Source organism: Vipera ursinii (genome assembly GCF_947247035.1).
Source record: "Vipera ursinii genome assembly, chromosome: 5".
Lineage (NCBI taxonomy): Eukaryota > Metazoa > Chordata > Lepidosauria > Squamata > Viperidae > Vipera > Vipera ursinii.
Window position 1 is genome coordinate 6,805,531 of NC_139518.1, and position 21,672 is coordinate 6,827,202.

At 46.5% G+C, this 21,672-nt stretch overlaps 1 protein-coding gene across 1 annotated transcript in view; it reads left to right on the forward strand.

The window, feature by feature from the left end:
* Nucleotides 1-18,835, forward strand: part of FAM131A (family with sequence similarity 131 member A) — a gene marked incomplete at both ends in the record, with an annotated part of 76,532 nt that extends 57,697 nt beyond the window's left edge. Inside the window, 3 exons of the mRNA XM_083364864.1 lie at nucleotides 150-332; nucleotides 16,092-16,220; nucleotides 18,312-18,835. Of these exons, the coding sequence (XP_083220990.1) occupies nucleotides 150-332; nucleotides 16,092-16,220; nucleotides 18,312-18,835 (836 nt within the window). The remainder of the gene's footprint in view (nucleotides 1-149; nucleotides 333-16,091; nucleotides 16,221-18,311) is intronic.
* Nucleotides 18,836-21,672: the final 2,837 nt, after the last annotated feature.

Here is a 21,672-nt window from a genome sequence, read left to right on the forward strand (position 1 = left end):
ATTCAGTTCAGTATGTATTGAAACTTCAAGTTCCTTAATTCAGTTGTTGCCAGGATCCTTCAACAGGTTGGGGAGAGTCCCGAAAGTGGAAAGAGACCGTCTCAGCGAACTGAGGGCATCTCCAGCTAATTCTGACTGTTCGGTTGCAGGTATTTCCCAGGTGGTGAAGGACCATGTGACCAAGCCCACCGCTATGGCGCAAGGCAGGGTGGCCCACCTGATCGAGTGGAAGGGATGGTGCAAACCGATCGATTCTCCTGCGACCTTGGAAAGCACTTTCAACTCTTACTCGGATCTCAGTGAAGGAGAGCAGGAGGCCAGGTTTGCTGCAGGTGGGACTGCGAGGGAGGGGAAAACAGGTGGGGGGGCAGGAGCTCTCTCAGGAGGTCCCTTAGGCTAGATCAGTGTTTCTCAATTAAGATGTGTGGACTTCAACTCCCAGAATTCCACAGCCAGCAGGTGTGGGCTCCAGCTCCCAGAATTCCACCGCCAACATGCGTGGACTTCAGTTCTCATAATTCCAGTCAGCATCTGTGGACTTCAGCTCCCAGAATTCCACACCAGCATATGTGGACTTCAGCTCCCAAAATTCCACACCAGCATGTGTGGACTTCAGCTCCCAGAATTCCACACCAGCATCTGTGGACTTCAGCTCCTAGAATTCCACAGCCAGCATGTGTGTAGTTCAGTTCTCAGAATTCCACAGCCAACATGCGTAGACTTCAACTCCCAAAATTCCACAGCCAGCATGTGTGGACTTCAGTTCTCACAATTCCAGTCAGCATCTGTGGACTTTGGCTCCCAGAATTCCACAGCATCTGTGGACTTCAGCTCCCAGAATTCCACAGCCAGCATGTATGGATTTCAATTCCCAGAATGCCACAGCCAACATGTTAGTTGGGGAATTCTGGGAGTTGAAGTCCACTCATCTCCATATTTTCATGGTTGAGAAACACTGGTCTAACCAAGGGTAGGCAACCTCGGCTCTTTTATGACTCATGGACTTCAACTCCCAGAATTCCTGAGTCAGCTGACTCAGGAATTCTGAGAGTTGAAGTCCATGAGTCATAAAAGAGCTGAGGTTGCCTACCCCTGGTCTAGTCTATGCCAGAAATCTAATGCCAGATCTGAGTTGCACGAGCCAAGGTTGATACTGTCTGGAAGAAAAGAGTTCTTTCTCTCTTTCTTTCTCTCTTTTCTCCCATCTAGCACTTTGTGTTGGTTTTGCACCAAATCTCGGCACCCATACTTTCCTGGGGTTTGAGGAGAAGGGTTCACACATGCCCAGCTGCCTATTTTCCTGGGTACTTAGTAAACAATATTTAGTCGCTGGTTTATGGTGCATTTGGGGAAAAGACCCATCTCTACTAAGCAGCTGCCCAGTAGTGGGAGGCAGATGGTGTGATTTACAGGCAACATGGGTTGTGTTCACCTTGGCATTCTTACTCATGGTTAAGTTAACCATTCCTTATTCAATTAAGCCAATTTTCTTGTATGCTCACGGGATCTATTACTAAACTAGTGAATCTGCAGCTATTGAACTTGTAATGTATTGGCCTTATCTGTTTAGTTCACTTGCTTAATGTCTGACTGCTTGCTTTATGTCTGACCTACTTTCTCTGTGTGTGTGTGTGTGTGCTGTAAAGGTTGCTGAAAGCCAGACTTGCTGTCTCCAGGCTGATAATTAGGTTTGGGGTGGGTACCTGCTACTTTAAACCTATTGGTCGCCACCTAGAGGCCAACCGTATAAATAGCTGCGCAGCAGCCAGTAGATTGCTTCTGTTCTGTTCTGAGTTAGAATTGTTGTTGCTGTTTGAACACTTCGTCTGGCTTAATAATGCCTTCAAGCACTGAATATAGATCATGGAACCCTCTCAGCCTTCAGATCTTCTGGAGAAGTTCAGGAGGCCATTTGATGACAGCCCCAGAAGGGATGCATCCATTTTTAGGGGTCTTTTGGTGAGAGTTTTAAAGGTGGAAATGGACATGGCAACCCACTAAGGAGCAATTTGGCTGCAATCGCCACCCTTAAAACCTTCCCTTCAGCCCCTCCAGGTGGTGTAAAACCATACTTCAGAAATACACCTATTATGGTGCCTGGTTTTTTTGTGGTGGGGTGGGGTGGATGTAGCCTCACTGAGGCTCACGTATGCTTTGCAAATTGCTCACCTTTGCTTGACAAAATTGGCTGGTGCCGAGGGACCGAGCTAGAAAGAAAACCGAAGGAGAAATGAATTCCAGGCTGGTGTTTGGAGGTCAGCGTCATGATTGTTTAATTGGATTTTGTCTGGATATTTTATAAATGTTCCCCGCTGCTCATTTGCTACCTTAATCAGATCCTAGTAGAAGTATGTGCAGGGAGTGAGTTCATTAAAACTTAATTAGTTCATTAAGACTGATTCCTAGCTACGGCTTGTTTCTGAGTGGTTCTGACGAATAACAGGGGAACTTGCTTGCAAATAGAAATAAATATGCGTAGGAAAACCTTACATTAAAATCAAGGGAAAATCACCGACCCGGATGCTAGCGTTTCACACAAACAAACCTGCTCACTTCCATTCAGACAACTCAGGGAAATTAACTTCTTGCTGGAACCCAGAGTTTTCCATTTTAGCCTGGCTGAAACCATGGTGCGTGCAACTTCATTAACTTGCATCACGGGTGGGGAACTATGGCTGTCATGCCTCCAGCATATAATTTGCGTATATAGCAAAAATAGAACAATGGCCCTTTTATGACCTGTGGACTTCAGCTCCCAGAATTACTGAGCCAGCATGGGGATTCTGGGAGTTGAAGTCCACAAGTCATAAAGGGGGCCATAGTTCTCCAGCTCTGCCTTACATGAATACTGATTATGCTTGAGGACAAAGAGACTCATAGACCAGCATAAGTTCTAGGTGGGGTACTAGATTAGAAACAGGTGGTTTGTACTATAATGTCCTTGTGATGCATTGTATTTGTTTTGTTGTTGTGATGTGTGTTTTGCTTTTTCTGTAAATTCCCCAATGGATGGGCTATTCCATGTCTCCGCCTCACCATGGGGCCAGATAAAATTGTGTCTGCATAAGAAGTAGTCCTGCTATAAATACTTCTAAACCTCCTCCCAGAGGGGAGCAAGAGAAACAGACTGTAAAGTGGGTGTGTAGGGTCTCTAACAATGCTTCGAGCCCTAGCGCTTACAAGCAGCATCCTGCATACTAGGAAGCAAGCTTCCTATGATCTTCTCGGCTGTCCTTACCACTCTCTGTGTGGACTTAACTTAACAGGCCCTTGCCTTTCCTATGGACAACCCTTTTGTTATAAAATCCTGTATCTAAGTACATTAGCCATAGGCTTAAATCTAGTTCACACCACCTACAAAGACAAGGGTGGGTTCCCACAACCCATTGAGAAATAAACCACTCAACAGTATTAGCTTCGTCTATAGGCCATCCAAGCCCATGTGGGTTTCCCCCCCATCTTTGGAGCTGAACAAACTGAACAAAAATGAGTGAGCTGCTCCATGATTATTATTTTTTTAAAAGCCCCCTCCCCAGATGCCCCGAGGAACCTTATTCACCCCATGCTGTGTTCACACGCTTCCTTTTCCCTCAATTCAAAATCTTGCTTCCAAGAATGAGCCTGTTTTACATTATTTTTAAGGCTCTCTTTGGAAGCCGCAGCTTGTCAACCAAACCCACATCGCAGTTAAAACGATGCTTGCCTTACTAAAAAACAACAACAACAACAACAACCCCTAAAACATCAACCAAGTTTTGGGCACCGGGCAGAGCTGTCACTTTCATCCCGGAGGTTTGTTTGGATTGTCTCCTCTGCTCTGGGCGACGTTGGAATGATTGGCACCCAGAGAGACGGAGCGATGTCACCAAGTGCCTGGAAAGATGTTTCTTCTCTTGAATCACCAAGGTTGTTTGTTTTTTTAAAAAACAAAATAGGTTGGTGCCTTTGGATATGTGGGGTGTGGGGACTCAGAGGTCCTATATTTTGGACCAGCTTTGTCCCTTTTCCTCCCTGTCTCTCTCTCTCTCTCTCTCTCTCTCTCTCTCTCTCTCTCTCTCTCTCTCTCTCTCTCTCTCTCTCTCTCTCTCTGTGTGTGTGTGTGTGTGCAAGCTGAACCTGACATGATAACAACGTTCCAATATTTGAAGGGCTGCCCCAAAGAAGAAGGGGTCAAGCTATTCTCCAAAGCACCTGGAGGCAGGACAAGAAGCAATGGATGGGAACTAATGAAGGAGGGAACCAACTTAGAAATAAGGAGACATTTCTTGACAGAAGAATTAATCAGTGGAATGACTTGCCTCCAGAAGTTGTGGGTGCTCCACCACTGGAGATTTTTTTAAAGAAGAGATTGGACAGGCCAATTGTCTGAAATTTATTTTTATTTATTTTATTTTATTAAACTTATATACCGCCCTTCTCCCGTAGGACTCAGGGCGGTTCACAAGTTTTTTTTTAAAACAATGCAACAAGTTACAAAAATTAAAAACAATTAAAATAATTACACTAACCTTGAAATAAAAACCCAATCACAATTAAAAATACAATTAAAACCCCAGTTAATACTCTCAGTCTAGGCCAGAAAGCTCGAAGAGCCAGGTCTTCAGGTCCCGGCGGAATGAGCGAAGGTCAGGGGCAGTCCTAAGCTCTACAAATGGCATAGGCCGGGGGTGTGTGTCTTCAAACCTGGCTGAGGAATTCTGGGAGTTGAAGTCCACGGGTCATAAAAGGGCCAGGTTTGAAGACCCTTGGTATAGAGCAGGGGTAGGCAACCTTGGCTCTTTTATGACTCATGGACTTCAACTCCCAGAATTCCTGAGTCAGCTATGCTATAAAAGAGCCAAGGTTGCCTACCCTTGGTATAGAGTCTCCTGCTTGAGAAGAGGGTTGGACTAGAAGACCTCCAAGGTCCCTTCCAGCTCTGTCGTTCTGTTATTCTGAAGAGGCTGGCTTGTCCTTATGTGGCCGAGCTTCACCAAGGCCAGCATCTGAGTCAGTTCAAAACTCAGGGAAAAAGCCAGCGAAGGATTTAACTCTCTCCTTACTCTGCCCTCCTTAAGCTGAAGCAGGGGAGCGATGTTGCCTCCTCCGTTGAATCCAAAACCTTGGTCCTGGCAAGGCCTATGCAAGCGATTTCGGGGAGAAGAAATTCCGCTTTGTAAATAAAGGTTACCAGAGGTTATGGCCGTCGTCCAAGCTGTGCATAGGCTTTAATGGCTGAACTGTTTGCGTTTTGACAGCTTGTCAGCTAAGGGGAGGACAGCCGTTCCATGGGATAAATAAGGACAGGATGGAGAAGGCAGATCCGACCCTTGGCCCAGGCTTTATGAGAGTCAGCCAGTGTTTCTGAGCCTCAGCAACTTTGAGCTATGTGGACTTCAGTTCCCAGAATTCCCCAGCCAGCTGGCTGGGGAATTCTGGGAGTTGAAGTCCACACAGCTTAAACTTGCTGAAGTTGAGACTGGGGTAGACCATCCCTTGAGGAAATCTCTCTCTCTTATTTGAAAGCAGTTCTGCTTCTTGCCTCTTAAAGACATGCTTGAATTGTGCTTGTTTATTTACTTGATTTTACCCAACCTTTATTTTTGTTTGTAAATAACTCAAGGCAGCAAACATGCCTAATACCCCCTCTCCACCTGTGAGGTGGGTTGAGCTAAGAGAAAATGACTGGCCTAAAGTCACCCAGCCAGCCTTCGTGCCTAAGGCGGGATTAGAACTCACCGTCTCCTGGGGATTGGTCCAAAGTCACCCAGCCAGCCTTTGTGCCTAAGGCGGGATTAGAACTCACCGTTTCCTGCTGATTGGTCCAAAGTCACCCAACCGGCCATCATGCCTAAGGCAGGACTAGAACTCATGGTCTCCTGCTTTCTAGCCTGATGCACTAACCATCATCACCAGGTCAGCCCAGGACTTTAACAAGCTGAACTTGGTTAGTTTAAACCTGGTCTAACACTTTATGCCTCAGCTAGTTATGCCAACCCAGCCCACATGTGAGATCATGATCCGGTGCAGGGTTTCACAAACTTGACAATTTTAAGATGTGTGGATTTTAACTCTTCAGTTTGCCAAGTTTTGAGAAGCACTGGGCTAGTCTGTTGTGGAAGGCCAGGTAATGCTTGCTGAGTAGTGCTTGCCGAGGGACTGCATTCACACAACATGTTTAACCCACTCAGTTTAAGCCCTAGTGGCTGAGCATACGCTGCATACTAAGTTTGGCAAATGTTATTTGTTTGAATGATATGTGTGTGAATGTGCTGGCAAATCCTTGACCCTTTGTCTAGTCTACTCTCGGCGTATTGTGTTTTTCCGGAAAATCTTGCTGCAAGGTGGCGCTTGAAGGCAATGATCTCCCCTATATTTTGAAACCCAGGAGATTTACAACATACGGTAAAACATATTGTCAGTACAACATGATTTGTATTGTTTTATTGCTTTTATGTACATTTCTTCATCCTTGCTCATTAGTTTTGATTGTGGTTGGACCAGGCTCCAGAAAAGGAGGTGTTATGAGTATAATTTGGGTTTCTTGCTTATTATGCCGTGGGCAGCAAGATTGCAAAACTCCAGACCACCACTAGAGGGAGCATAGAGTTAGTTTTAGGCAACGTCTCCTGCCACCTGTTGGTTACCTAGACCCCCTGTAAAGAATCAGAGAAACCCCATTGGCTGTTGCAAAGTTTCAACCAGCTTCATGGGACCAAGGCTTAGGAACAGCTCCTGGTGAAATATTTCCGCTTCCATACCCTTGTTTTCCCCAAGTCACCTCAAACCAAGGTCCTTCCTGACAAACACAGGTCATGTCGGTATTGCGGACAGACTATCTATCCAATCACAAGCCAGGACAGCACAAATTTATCTATCTTCAAGCTGTTCTGAGTCAGCTGCTCGATCAAGAGTCCCGGGGAAAGAGGCCGGGGGGGGGGGGGAGAGGGCTCAAACCTTGCCAAATAGAGACATTTGTTGTATTTTATTTTTTTATTTTGTGCTTTGGGGGGCCTCTCCGCTTCTCTCTTCTGCTCCAACTTTTTTTCCTTCCCAGCCTGTCAAGTAGCAAATGAAGATTGATGCATCAAGCTGTGGTTCCCCAGTTACTCCCTTAATTAAAGGAGGCTAGTTTTTCAACTTGGTTATCCTTCATTTAACCGCCTGGTGGGGGCGGGGAGAGAGGAGCAATTCACTCATGGAGAGGGAGAGCAAAAAGCAATGGGTGTCAGGCCAATTTTCAGCCGCCAGGAAACTTTGGAAAAAAGCGGTGGAAGGCTGAAGGGGGTGGTATCATCTCAGCAATGGTCAAGATGGGGGCTGAAGGCTCAAACATGTGAAGAACGGTTGCAGGAATTGGGTATGTCTAGCCTCGTGAAAAGGAGGACTAGGGCAGGGGTAGGCAACCCTGGCTCTTTTATTTATTTATTTATTTATTTATTTATTTATTTATTTATTTATTTATTTATTTATTTATTTATTTATTTATTTATTTATTTATTTATTTGATTTGTATACCGCCCTTCTCCCTAAGGACTCAGGGCAGTGAACAGTGACATAAATAACAGAATGCACAAATACAGATATTGAAAACAAGTTAAACCCTAATTTTGCCCAAATGCAGAAGATAGTTATCTTAAAACAATAATTAAAACAGAACCCGTCAGACCAGACCGGATTGCTCAAACAGATATGTTTTTAGGTCGCGTCGGAAGGAGCGAAGGTCGGGAGCCATCCGGAGCTCAACCGGTAAACGGTTCCATAGGTCAGGTGTGCTCACAGAGAACGCCCTCCCTCTGGGAGCCACCAGACAGCATTCTCCGAACGGCGGAACCCTTAGGAGGCCCTCTCTGTGGGAGCGCACTGGACACGTGGACTTCAACTCCCAGAATTCCTGAGCCAGCCACGCTGAGGGGGAAGGGAGAGGTTTCCAAGCTGAGCCAGGCTGGCTCAGGAATTCTGGGAGTTGAAGTCCACCCGTCATAAAAGAGCCGAGGTTTGTCTACCCCTGGCACTAGGAGGACATGACAGCAGTCTTCCAATATCTATGGGGCTCCTACAAAGACAAGGGGCCAAACTATTTTCCAAAGCACCAAAAAGTAAGACGAGAAACAATGGATGGAAACTGATCAAGGAGAGAAGCAACCTAGAACTAAGGAGAAATTTCCTGACAGCGAGAAGAATTAACCAGTGGAACGGCTTGCCTTCAGAAGCAGTGGATGCTCCATCACTGGAGGTTTTTAAGAGACTAGACAGCCATTTGTCTGAAATGCTGTAGGGTTTCCTGCCTGAGCAAGGGGTTGGACTAGAAGACCTCCAAGGTCCCTTCCAATATGGTTATTCTATCTATAACAACATCAGAGAGAAAGGGACAATTTTTTCCTTACCATTTTGTTATTCTTAGGGACACAATTGGGAGGGCTAAAAGATGGACTTCTCTCTGTCAAATTCACCTTATTACAAGTAGTCCTTGACTTACAACCATTCGTTTAGTGGCTGTTCAAAGTTACAATGGCCCCGAAAGAGTGACTCCTGACTGCTTTTCACACTTTCGACTGTTGCAGCATTCCCCAAGGTCACATGATCAAAATTCGGGGGTTGGCAAGTGGCTCCTATTTACGATGGTTGCAGCAGTTCGGGATCACTGGATCCCCTTTTGCAACTTTCTGAGCAGCCAAGTCCATGGTGAAGTCAGATTCACAACTGCAGTGATTCACTTAACAATTGTGGCAAGAAAGGTCGTAAAATGGAGCAAAAGTCATTTAACAACCGTCTTATTTAGCAATGGAAGTTTGGGGCTCAGTTGTTGTCGTAAGTCGAGGACTTACACTGGAGGCTTTTAAGAGATTGGACAGCCACTTGTCTGGAATGGTATAGGGCAGGGGTAGGCAACCTTGGCTCTTTTATGACTCGTGGACTTCAACTCCCAGAATTCCTGAGCCAGCCATGCTGAGGGGAAAGGAGAGGTTTCCAAGCTGAGCCGTGCTAGCTCAGGAATTCTGGGAGTTGAAGTCCACGAGTCATAAAAGAGCTAAGGTTGCCTACCCCTGGACTAGGCCTAGGCCGCTTTATGACTCGTGGACTTCAACTCCCAGAATTCCTGAGTCAACATAGCTGAGGGGAAAGGGAGAGGTTTCCAAGCTGAGCTATGCTGGCTCAGGAATTCTGGGAGTTGAAGTCCATGAGTCATAAAAGAGCCAAGATCGCCTACCCATAGTATAGGGCAGGGGTAGGCAACCTTGGCTCTTTTATGACTCATGGACTTCAACTCCCAGAATTCCTGAGTCAACATAGCTGACTCAGGAATTCTGGGAGTTGAAGTCCATGAGTCATAAAAGAGCCGAGGTTGCCTACCCCTGGTATAGGGCCTCCTGACTGAGCAGGGGGTCGGACTAAAAGACCTCCAAGGTCCCTTCCAACTCTGTTATTCTGTTACTATCTGTGTTTGGAAATAAATGGTGCGATATGAGTAATCCTCGACTTATGAGAGTTGTTTAATGACCAATCCAAGTTACAATGGAGCTTCAAATTCACTAGCCAGTGCAGATGTTCTAACAGCTTCCCCCACCACCCCCTACCATGGTTACCGGATCACTTGGGAGCCAACTCACCCTTATGCCTGTTTGTAGCACCCTATGCTCACATGACCTCATTTTATGAAGTTTTTGCTGAAAACCGGCGTTCAATTCTGCTTTCCGACAAAAGCGACCCACAGCCAACCACAGGTTCGCTTAACAACCGTGGCGTTCGCTTATCCACTGCAACAAACCACCATGGGGAAAAAAGCTTCTAAAATTCGGTCTGTCACTTGGGTGACCTGCTTAACAACTGTCAGGACTTTCAAACCCAATGAGCGGACTCCATTACGATTGGAAGTCTACGACTACTTACAGGTGCCTCCGACCTCTGCAAGATGTAAGGCCCCTGTTTTTAACCTTTCCCCAAACCGCCTTCCTCCCCCCCCCCTTGCCTCCCCACGTTTGACTCGTGTCGAAAGAAAAAATCTTCATCAGGGCCCAGTCCAAGCCGGGAATGAACAAAATGGAGGCTGCTTTAGAAAGTGGTTTATTGAAGAGAAGAGCCAGACAGAAAAGGGGCTCTGGGAAAACTCACCACATGTAGCTGAGAGTGGTGGGGTTTTTTTTATACCTTCTTGAGCTTTTGTTTCCTGTTCCTGTTTGAGGCATTGTATTTCCTGTGCCATGTACTTTGACTTGAGTCTGAGTGTGCCCTTTTGGTATCGGTGGGTTAATCCTATTGTGTTTCCCAGTGCTTTTTTTGTAAAAGAAAAAAGTGCCGGAACTCACACATGTCATACAACCCACCTTGCCTACCCTACAAGGTTCCATCCAAAAAAGGTGCCGGAACTCCGTTCTGAGCGTTCTATGAGAAAAAAAGCCCTGGTGTTTCCTGTCCTTAGAATTTGGGGGGGGGGGGTACGTAGATTTTAGGAGTCTTTGTCTTCCTAATTCCTTCAGTTTCCAGCTGGAAGGCTCAAACCTTCCTGAAAGGATTATTGAATTTGCATTTCTAATCGTTGGCCTCTGCTGAGTTATCTGCTTGGGGGGAGAGGGGCCCGGGCTGGTTTCTGTCATTATTATTATTATTATTATTATTATTATTATTATTATTATTATTATTATTATTATTATTATTAAAGAGCCTTGGTGGAGCAGTGTGCTAATGCCTCCTTAAGAAACACCAGCTGCCTGCAATTAGTGCAGGTTCGCATCCCACCAGGCTCAAGGTTGACTCAGCCTTCCATCCTTCCGAGGGAGGTAAAATGAGGACCCAGATTGTTGGGGGCAATTAAGCTGACTTTGTAATAATGCTGCTTGGGGGGTGTGTGTGTGAAAGCCCTAATAAGCAGGCATATACATAGAATGAAGGCTACTGCTAAGCTTGTAAGCCGCCCTGAGTCTTCGGAGAAGGGCGGGATATAAATGGAATTAAAATTAAATAAATAAATAAATAAATAAATAAATAAATAAATAAATAAATAAATAAATAAATAAATAAATAAATAAATAAATTATTATTATTATTATTATTATTATTATTATTATTATTATTATTATTTATTCCTTTGGGGAAATATATTCTGCCTTTTTTAATATTTTCTGAAATATTTCTTTCTCTGGATTCTTCCCACACTTGACTCACTCCAAAGACGCTCTGGAGGCCACAAATGAGAGGGGGGGGAAATGCTCCCCAGCTCTTTCCTGGCCTGTTGCTTGCCCAGGAAATAATACTTTTGTTGTTGTTGTTAGCTGCGAAGTGGTGTCCGACCCATCGCGACCCCATGGACAACGTTCCTCCAGGCCTTCCTGTCCTCTACCAACTTCTGGAGTCCATTTAAGCTCATGCCTACTGCTTCAGTGACTCCATCCAGCCACCTCATTCTCTGTCGTCCCCTTCTTCTCTCGCCCTCAACCTTTCAAATAATGCTTAACATTCCTCAAATTCCAGCTGTATCGTACTGGCCGGCATGGAGGCCCCTTGCTTGGAGAAGGTAAAACCGGCCTTAGGAGGAAAGGTTTTGCCTTCTGCACAGCAAAAAAAGTCTGCTCACTGTTTTTGCCTTCGTGGGAGAGGCTGTGGGAGAACCAACATGTTTTCTCGCCTGGTTGGTTTATTTTATTTCTCCTGCCTTTTTGTTATTTTTACAACTAACTCAAGGTGGTGAAATGATCTAACACAGCTTCCTCCTTATATTTTTCTCACAATAACAACTGCCTTTCCTCGCCAAGTAGTTTTGATGCTTAAGGTGGGATTAGAACTCACAGTCTCCTGTTGACTGGCCCAAAGTCACCCAGCTGGCTTTCTTGTCTAAGGCAAGACTAGAACTCACAGCCTCCTGGTGATTGGCCCAAAGTCACCCAGGCTGGCTTTGCTGCCTAAGGCAAGACTAGAACTCACAGCCTCCTGGTGATTGGCCCAAAGTCACCCAGCTGACTTTCCTGCCTAAGGCAAGACTAGAACTCACAGCCTCCTGGTGATTGGCCCAAAGTCACCCAGGCTGGCTTTGCTGCCTAAGGCAAGACTAGAACTCACAGCCTTCTGGTGATTGGCCTAAAGTCACCCAGGCTGGCTTTCCTGCCTAAGGCAGGACTAGAACTCACAGCCTCCTGGTGATTGGCCCAAAGTCACCCAGCTGGCTTTCCTGCCTAAGGCAAGACTAGAACTCACCGTCTCCTGGTGATTGGCCCAAAGTCACCCAGCTGGCTTTCCTGCCTAAGGCAAGACTAGAACTCACCGTCTCCTGGTGATTGGCCCAAAGCCACCCAGTTGGCTTTCCTGCCTGAAGTTTTCCTGGGGGGATTTCGGGAGTGGTTTACCCGGCTGTTCCTCTTCCTTGAACGGAGAGGGAGGGGCTGGCCCAAGGTCATCCAGCAGGGCTTTGTGCCTAAAGTAGGACTAGAACTCACTGCAGCTCAGTCTCCCAGTTCTTAGCCTGTTGCTTTCTCCACTATAGCTAGTCCTCAACCTATGACCACAATTGGGACCAGGATCTGGTAAGCCAAGTGGTTGTTAAGTGAGTCGCTTTTACATCCCCTTTTTTGCCACGGTCGTTAACCGAATCACCGCAGTTGTTAAGGGAATCACACGGTCGTTCAGCGAAGCCAGCTTGTCGGAAGCTGGCCGGGAAAGTTCACCAACGGCAACCCCAGGACACGGCAACCCCTTGCGAAGATAAAAGTAAGCCTGAAAAGGAGGGTGTCTTTTTGGAAAGGAAGGCTTTCAAATGGCCCACAATATTATTCAGAAGGAGAGGTAATCTAAGTGAAGTTGGGATGTGATGGAAATCCAGTCCTTATGTGCATAAGGGAAATGGGGATGCTCAGAAAAAGAGCTTGAGAAAAACAGAGGAGTCTATTTTTCTAATCAGCGTGACCAGAACAAAACGCAACCCCCAGCACTGCGGCCTGTTTTGGGGACAGCAGCTTAGACTGCCACTCTCCAGTTCAATTTATTTAGTCATTCTTGTATGTCGCCACAGTTGATCTATGGCGATTAAATTTATGTTCTAAGAAGCACTCAAAGTCGATAATATAATTAAGAAAGATTTTTTTAAAAATGTAATAAAGATAATCCCATTTTGACAATCAGAATTCATGGACAGCTTGCCCATTGGCTGGAATTCAAATTATGTTACCAATACAATTGAAAGGCAGCAGGCAGGAAGCTTCCAGTTAAAGGCACATAAGGTAAAGGTAAAGGTTCCCCCGCACATGCGTGCTAGTCGTTTCCAACTCTAGGGGCCGGTGCTCATCTCTGTTTCAAAGCCGAAGAGCCAGCACTTGTCCGAGGACGTCTCCGTGGTCATGTGGCCGGCATGACTAGACGCCAAAGGCGCACGGAACGCTGTTCCCTTCCCACCGTAGTGGTCCCTGTTTTTCTACTTGCATTTTTACGTGCTTTCGAACTGCTAGGTTGGCAGAAGCTGGGACGAGTAACAGGCGCTCACTCTGTTACGCGGCACTCGGGATTCAACCCGCCAAACTGCTGACCTGATCGACAAGCTCAGCGTCCTAACCCACTGAGCCACCGCATCCCTTAAAGGCACATAGGCCCTGCTAAAGAGGGGGAAAAAGGCACTTTATTATTCTTTATTATTATAATTATAGAATTATAATAATCATGCTTCCTCCAGTTTTCCTATTCCTTAGGAGAGTTTTCCCATAGAAGTTGGCTTTTTCTTGCAGCCCAATTACTCTAAACACTGGAATAAGTGTGTCCTTCTGATCGTCTTGTACTTCGCATCCTTAAACAAATGACTGCAAATGTCTTGGTTTGGTCAGCTTGCTGGTCTCATGCCTGCTTGATGGAACAAAGCATTCCCGCCGCTTGCAAACAGGGGCCAATCTGAGCGGCAACGAATCGATGGTTCTACAGGTGGTCCTCAACTTACAAACACAACAGATATCGTTAAGTGGCGCAGGCATGAAGTGAGCCATCCCATAACCACAGCCAATTGCACAACTCTTTTTGCAGCGGTCGTTAAGCGAATCACCGCAGGATCACGACTTGCAATCTTCCCCACCAGCTTCCCCATTCACTTTGCTTGTCGGAATCCAGCTGGGGAGGTCCCAAATGGGGATCCCACGACACTGCGGCTTTTGCCAATGACACTGTCCTGTCATCACACAACCGCAGTCGTAACGGCAAGGACCCATCAAAATTCACTTTTTTTCAGCACTCTTGTAACTTCAAACGGTTGCTAAATGAATGATCAGAAGTGTAGGAGAAGAGCAAGCTGAGCTGGAAGGTGGGTTCGTAGTCATGGTGTTGCCCCAAGAGATTTAAATCCAGCCCTCTGTGACCGACTAGATCCTTTTTTAAAAAATATATATTTTATTGATTTTTTTTTACATAATCACCTTAATATTTGGTAAACAGCGTGTTGTCTGGGTCTATATTTAAAAAAAACAGTCAATAACTATTAGCTTCTATAATTCTGTAACCCACACAGTAGCTTTACTTGATTTTCTCTTCCAATAATATTCTCTTTTGCCAACCTTGATGTCAATGCTGCTAACATCGGGTGTTATTGCTTTGACAACAGATGGAAAGGCATTCATTTTTCTCTTTCGCTTTTAGAGCTGATGGATGCTGGGAGGGGGCATGTGGATGAGAGTCCAGTTAGTCATGACAACAATTTCAAGTCGTGGGAATTCAAGGTTACTGAGCCCAGAGCGGATAACGATTTGGCGGGCTGGAGAGCTGAGGAGGGAGCCCGCGTTTCAAGCTAATTGGGGAATGTGATTTATGACTGTTAGTTGGAGGAGGGAATTGTGCTTTGCTACTTTGTGCCCAGGGGAGGGGAATTTGGTTTTTTGGCTTCGATTATGTAGTGCCGATATTATGCTTCTCGAATAAAAGATTCTTTAAGGTAAACAATGCCTCAAAGTTCTTTTGAAGAGTTTCATCTGTCAGAACCATGACACTTGAATAGTCAGTGTGACCGACTAGATCAGGCATGTCAAACTCGCGACGTCATGTGACATTGCGTAACGTATCGCAACTTTTCCCCCATTGCCGGCAATGGGGTAGGTGCGGTTTTAGTATGATGCACAGCAACAATAAACTTTTCTCTTCTAGATTAATACCAGGTGCAAATAACCAGAAACATTAGTTGAGTTCAAGGTACAGAAGACTCTACTCTAATGCTACCTCTAATGCAAGAATTTAGTCAATTAATTGTCAAATCTGAATGGCTGCTAGATAAGGGTCAACGGAATTAATGGAAGGGAGGGTTGGCCTCAGGACTCATGGGGCAACGAAATGACTCCACACTAATGACATGTTTAACCCCACCTTCCGGATCAGCTTGCTCTTTTCTTACATAAGTAAAGGACTACCTCACGTGAAGTATTAGTATCATTTCACAAAGCCTTAGTACGGCCACACTTGGAATACTGCACCCAGTACTGGTCCCCACAATATAAAAAAAAGATGTTGAGACTCTGGAAGGAGTGCAGAGAAGAGCAACACAAATGATTAGGGGGCTGGAAATTAAAACATATGAAGAAGGGTTACAGGAATTGGGCATGTCTAGTCTAATGAAAAGAAGGAACAGGGGTGACATGATAGCAGTGTCTCAATATTTGAGGGGTTCCTACAAAGACGAGGGGATCAAACTATTTTCCAAAGCACCAAAAGGCAGGACAAGAAAAAAATGGGTGGAAACTAACCAAGGAGAGAAGCAACTTAGAAGTAAGGAAAAATTTCCTAATGGTGAGAGCAATCAACCGATGGAATGGCTTGCCTTTAAAAGTTGCGGGGGCTTTCAAAAAGAGACTGGAGAACGATTTGTCTGAAATGGTATAGGGTCTTCTGCTTGAACAGGGGGTTGGACTAGAAGACCTCCAAGGTCCCTGCCAACTGTATTATTCTATGTTCTATGAATCTATATTATGGAACATTTTCTCCCAGATGGCTTTCCAACTTTTATCAATCAGCTGGAGGTCTAAAATCTACTAGATTAATCTTTCCCCAGCTTGTCACTCCAGTTCGGTAAGGTACAAAGCATGGATTTTGAAGTTTCATAATGGCTCTTCCACCATCCTGTGTTTCACCTCCTCTAAATAACAACGCTGCTTTCTCCCTAGGTGTAGCCGAACAGTTTGCCATCGCCGAAGCCAAACTCAGAGCCTGGTCATCTGTGGAAGGGGATGACTCCAACGACGAGTCTTACGATGAAGATTTTTCCACTTCCGGTGAAACTGCCCAAGCAGCTGGTAAGTGAGGAGACGTGGTGTCACCATTAAGCTGAAAGCAAGCCGGAGGCTGCCAGAATGGGGCAACTGGGTACGGCCAATTCGCCACGGCCAATTCGTCGTGGCCAACTTGCAGCAGGACCACTCGCCGTGGCCAGCTCGCTGTGGGACACTTCAACAATTCAATTTAAGTATTTAAAGTAATTTTTAAAAAATATTTCAATTTTTGTCCTTCGCAATTTCATTTTTCATCCTTTCTTTAATGGTTCTATTCTACCATTCCTTCGATATTAGTGTAACTCAGGGGTCTTCAGACTTGGCCCTTTTATGACTTGTGGACTTCCACTCCCAGAATTCTGGGAGTGAAAGTCCACAAGTCATAAAAGGGCCAAGTCTGAAGAGCCCTGGTGTAACTCTTGTCCCGCAACGAGTTGTCCCATGCCAAGTTGTCCCACAGCGATTTTGATGTGGTGAGTTGGTCACGGTGAGTTGGCCGTGCCGAGCTGTGTTAGACCTGGAGGCTGCAGACCCAACCAAGCAGGTGAAGAAGAAAAAAAAAACAGAGATCCACTTAACTTTATTCCAAAATCTAGGTCTCAATGCAAATCTAGCACTCTGCATCTGGAAAGTTTCTTTTAGGTACTGAATTGTTTTATTAGTGTCTCAAAATGCAAAATACAAAAGAGAGAGAGAGAGAAAAACACCTTTTAAACCCCTGCACAATGGGGCTTCTTCAGAGTTCCAGATGTCAGGACCATTTGCAGGGAAAAACATATTTTTTCTTCCTGTAGAACAGGGGTCTTCAAACTTGGCCCTTTTATGACTTGTGGACTTCAACTCCCAGAATTCCTCAGCCAGCAAAGCTGGCTGAGGAATTCTGGGAGTTGAAGTCCACAAGTCATAAAAGGGCCAAGTTTGAAGACCCCTGCTGTAGAAGATCCTCTTAACAGCCTCAAGATAGGGAGGAGGAGGAGGAGGAGGAGGAGGAGGAGGAGGAGGAGGAGGAGGAGGAAGAGGAGGGAAAAAGGAGAGGAAAAGGTGGAGATGAGGAAGAGGAGGAGGGATGAAGGAGAGGAGGAGGGGATGATGAGGAAGGAGGAGGAGGAGACCCATCCTGCAAAATGATCAAACCAAGCTTTGCACAATATATACTTATATACCGCCCTGAGTCCTACGGGAGAAGGGCGGTATATAAGTCCAATAAACATAAACATAAACAATCACCATGCTAGCTTGGCCCCCTGTTGAGGGACATATCCCGTCACAGTGCACTGTCTCAATCCAGTTCACCACGATTAAATCACCCCTCTCGCTCATAGGCTTGAGATAGGACAAAAAAAAACAACAACCCAAAAAACCTCGCAAAGGACATAGCAGAAAAAACAAAGATGTTTCAAGGACTTGCGTGGTGCAAGCAGGAGAAAAGCTCTAAACATGGATCTAGCCACTTGGCCGCTCTGATTAGTGTTCCAGCTGCCCTTTCAGACAAGCTTGTAAATCCTGCTTCTCTCAGCTGCTCACCCCTGCTTTCACAGGAAGGACTTCTGGGCCTCCAGAAGCTTTTTCTGTCCACGAAGAGCCTTCTCAGCTGGCACATGTGTGTTGACAAAGTGTGCACTCTGTGTTCTCTGAGGCAAACAAAAGCTTTCTTTTCCTTACAATTTAGCTGCCGACAAACCTGGGTCTGTCTGCCTATCAAAGAAAGTTAGCCACATGGTGTAGCCTCTAAGGACAGGGGTCTTCAAACTTGGCCCTTTGAGGACTTGTGGACTTCAACTCCCAGAATTCCTCAGCCTTACACTTAGCTGCTGACAAACCTGGGTCTATTTGCATATCAAAGAAAGTTAGCCACATGGTGTAACCTCTAAGGACAGGGGTCTTCAAACTTGGCCCTTTTAGGACTTGTGGACTTCAACTCCCAGAATTCCTCAATCAGTGTTGCTGGCTGAGGAATTCTGGGAGTTGAAGTCCACAAGTCCTCAAAGGGCCAAGTTTGAAGACCCCTGCCTTCCACAGTGGAGCATTTCTATTCCTGTCACCCCCTGGTGCTTCTTTTCACTAAACTGAAATGCTGCGTTGCTAAACCCTCCCCTCTTGGTCGTTGTGTTGCAGATGCAGTGGGCCAGCTCCCCACCAGCACCATCTTGAAGGGTTTCCTGCACAGCCGCCTGTGCCATCTGAGTTCCCGACAGGGCTCTTGCGATCCGGAAAGCGAATCCTCTCAGTCCACCATCTCCCCGGAGACCTTGTACTCCAGTCTCTGCAGCCTTGACGACAGCTTCCTCCTCAAGGAGTTGGGCTCCCCTTCGGAACTTGCCGCCAAACTGCTGGGCTCCGTGTCTGGCGGGGAGGACACGCTGCTCTCCAAGCCCACCCAGACTGCCGGGGAATGTGCCTTCCGGAGCCTGGCACAACTGGAGTGCCAGGACTCTATGTACTCCATGTCCTTCACCGAGTCCTGCCTCTCGCCCACCGAGGAGGAGGGCCTTCCGTGCAAGGACTACAAAGCCCACGGGGACAGCTGCCAGGTCCGGAGAAAAGTCTCCGATGTGGCCTCCTCTGGCGTGGTGTCGCTCGACGACAATGAAGGCGAGGAGGTCGAGGGAGACCCGGAGCAGGGCGCCAACGAGCCGTGAATCCCGTCCCGTTCCGTGGCATGCTTCACCTGCCATTTTGCCTCGCTCCATGGCACCTTTCGTCCACCCAGTTCCACGGCCCGTCAGTTGTCTCAGCGGGATGGCTCCTCCCCCTCTGGATGAATGAAGGCAGCGTGGGCAGGGAGCGGCGGGTTCGAAAGCTCCCCCTCCTGAGCGCCTTCCCGAGCGCCACGGTGCCCTCCGATGCCACTGTTCAAGCCTCAGGAGTTGCTTAATGGCTTCGTGGATTTTGCCTGCTGCATTTTCCTCTCTTTTCCTCTCTCGTGGCCTGTTTTGTTTCCTTTGCATGGGAATGTCTTCGGGGCAGGGTGAGGACGCCAAGCGAAGAAGGGCGACGCTGGTGGGAGTCACCACAAATCTGAGGGGGGGGAACATTGGGCGAAATCCAGCCGTGGTGCCCCGGGAATCAGAGGTACCCTTGTGCGCTCTCCAGATGGCATGGCTAACGCTCTTTTCAAGCCAAAATCATTTCTCTTCTTCAGACTACGAAACTCGTCAGACTTCCGAGATTACCTGTATGCCCCCCTTTTCCCAACCTGGCTCCTGTGGTTTGTGGCGAAGAGCTGAAACGGGAAGTGAAATGCAACAAGAATGTGCGATTTGTTATGCTTTTTTTTTTAAAAAAAAAAAGGAGAAAAAAAAACAAGAAAAAAATCCACCCCAGCCCAAAGGGCAATCCTTGGCTTTATTGTCTCAGATTTTATACTGTGGACCCATTGGAAGAAAGGGGGGGAGGATAGGGGGTGGGGTGGGGATGCCCCAGTGTGCGCTGATTTTCTCCATTTCCCCCCCTCCCCCATCTCTTTGGAGAGGAAGCAAAGAGTGCGAGCTGAGTCCACATGACCTTGTTTTGTACGTGTGTCTCCATGTTTCATCTTTCCGGGATCTGGTGCCCTTTGATGGATGGATTTCCTTAGGGTACCCTATCCCCTGCTCTGCTCTCCCATCGTGGCCCATCTAGGTTGGGAATACTATGATCTATACCTCTTCCCTTTTGCTCTAAGGCAGTGGCTCTGAACCTCAGTCACTTTTAAGATCCGTGGACCTCGACTCCCAGAATGCCTCAGTCTTGGCTGGCTGGGGCATTCTGGGAGTTGACATCCACACATCTTAAAGAGATTGCAGCTGAGAAGCGTGAGCGTCTTTCTCTCTCTCTCTCTCTTCCATATGGCCTCTTCTGGCCTCTCACCTCTTCTCCAAACCTACCTTAAGTGGATTTGGATGGTGCAACATCACCAACCAGTCACAGCGATGTCACGAATGCTGAGTCATCATTGCAGGGACGGTATAGATGGTTTTTATCTGCAATCATGGTTTGCTGGGATCGGGCCTCCCTGAATCTTGAGATAACAAGGACTTTGACCTTGCTGGTTGGGAATTTGGGGGTGTTAGGTCCCCACTCCAAACTCTAGAGCAGAGGTGTCAAACTGCTGGCCCGCAGGCCGGTTACATCATGCGGAGGCCGCGCCAGCCCCAGCTCCGGCAATGCAAAAAAAAAAGTCACGATATGTTGCGACACGTCATGTGACACGGTGAGTTTGACACCCGTGCTCCGGAGAGCACCGAGTGAAGGAGAGCTAATCATCCCCCGAAGGATCCAATGAGTTTTATCCTGATGGAATTGTCACAGCTTTTTTCAAAGGTTTCTGGGAATTTGTAATTTGGTAAAAGGGTTGAGAATGCCGAGATAAAATCCTAAGGTTGTCCTAAGGTTGTCCAAATCCTAAGTTTTAGCAAAGTTTTTTGGGGGCAGAAGGAAGGACGATTAAATCAGTTGGAGAGCTACTGGGTACGTTTTCCCAGAAAAAGTCCCATCAGCACCAATATTCTTGCATATGAATATTGGATAAAAAGATTTGAATAGCAAGCTTGTCAACAGGGTGCGGTTGTAAAAGTCAAGGTGGCCACCTTGCTGTTATTGAAGATCTGATTTGTTTGTGTCATTGCAGTTGCCATCTTGACTTTTCTGACCACACGGACATAAATGCAAACTACTGCCTTCTGGACTTTTGAGACCACATCCTGAGGACCGTAGTTGCTGTCTCGATGTCTCCTAACACAGTGCTTCCCAAACTTGGATAAATTACTCATACTTGGGTAGATGTGGTTTTTCTCTGAGTAATGACACACAAATCTATTACCCAGTCATGACGGGGACCTTTAACTAAGGACGTTCTGATCAACAATAAAAAGAACTTTCTGAAACGAGATTTTGTGTAATGGAGGAAAAGGTTTGGGAAGCTTGTCTTCGAAAGACATTGGGATAAAGTTCTTCCTAGTTTTATTCTGGCTATGGCCCAACTCTTTGTAAATTACACTTCCCACAAGGTGGGGTTACTGAAACTTGTAAAATCCGGAGCTGAATAACATAATTGGAAAGGACTTTGGAGGTCTTTCAGTCCACCCCCGTTGCTGAAGCATGAGATCCTATACCAGGGGTAGGCAACCTCGGCTCTTTTATGACTCATGGACTTCAACTCCCAGAATTCCTGAGCCAGCATAGCTGGCTCAGGAATTCTGGAAGTTGAAGTCCATGAGTCATAAAAGAGCCGAGATTGCCTACCCCTGCCCTATGCCATTTCAGACAAGTGGTTGTTCAATCTCTTCTTAAAAAAAACCTCCAGTGACGGATCACTCACAACAGCTGGAGGCAAGCTGTTCCACTGATTGTTCTCACTGTCAGGAAATTTCTCTTCCGTTCTAGGTTGGTCCTCTCCTTGATTGGCATCCATCCATTGCTTCTTGTTCTGCCTCAGGTGCTTTGGAGAACAGGCTGACTCCCTCTTCTTTGCGGCAGCCCCTTCTCAATGTCTACA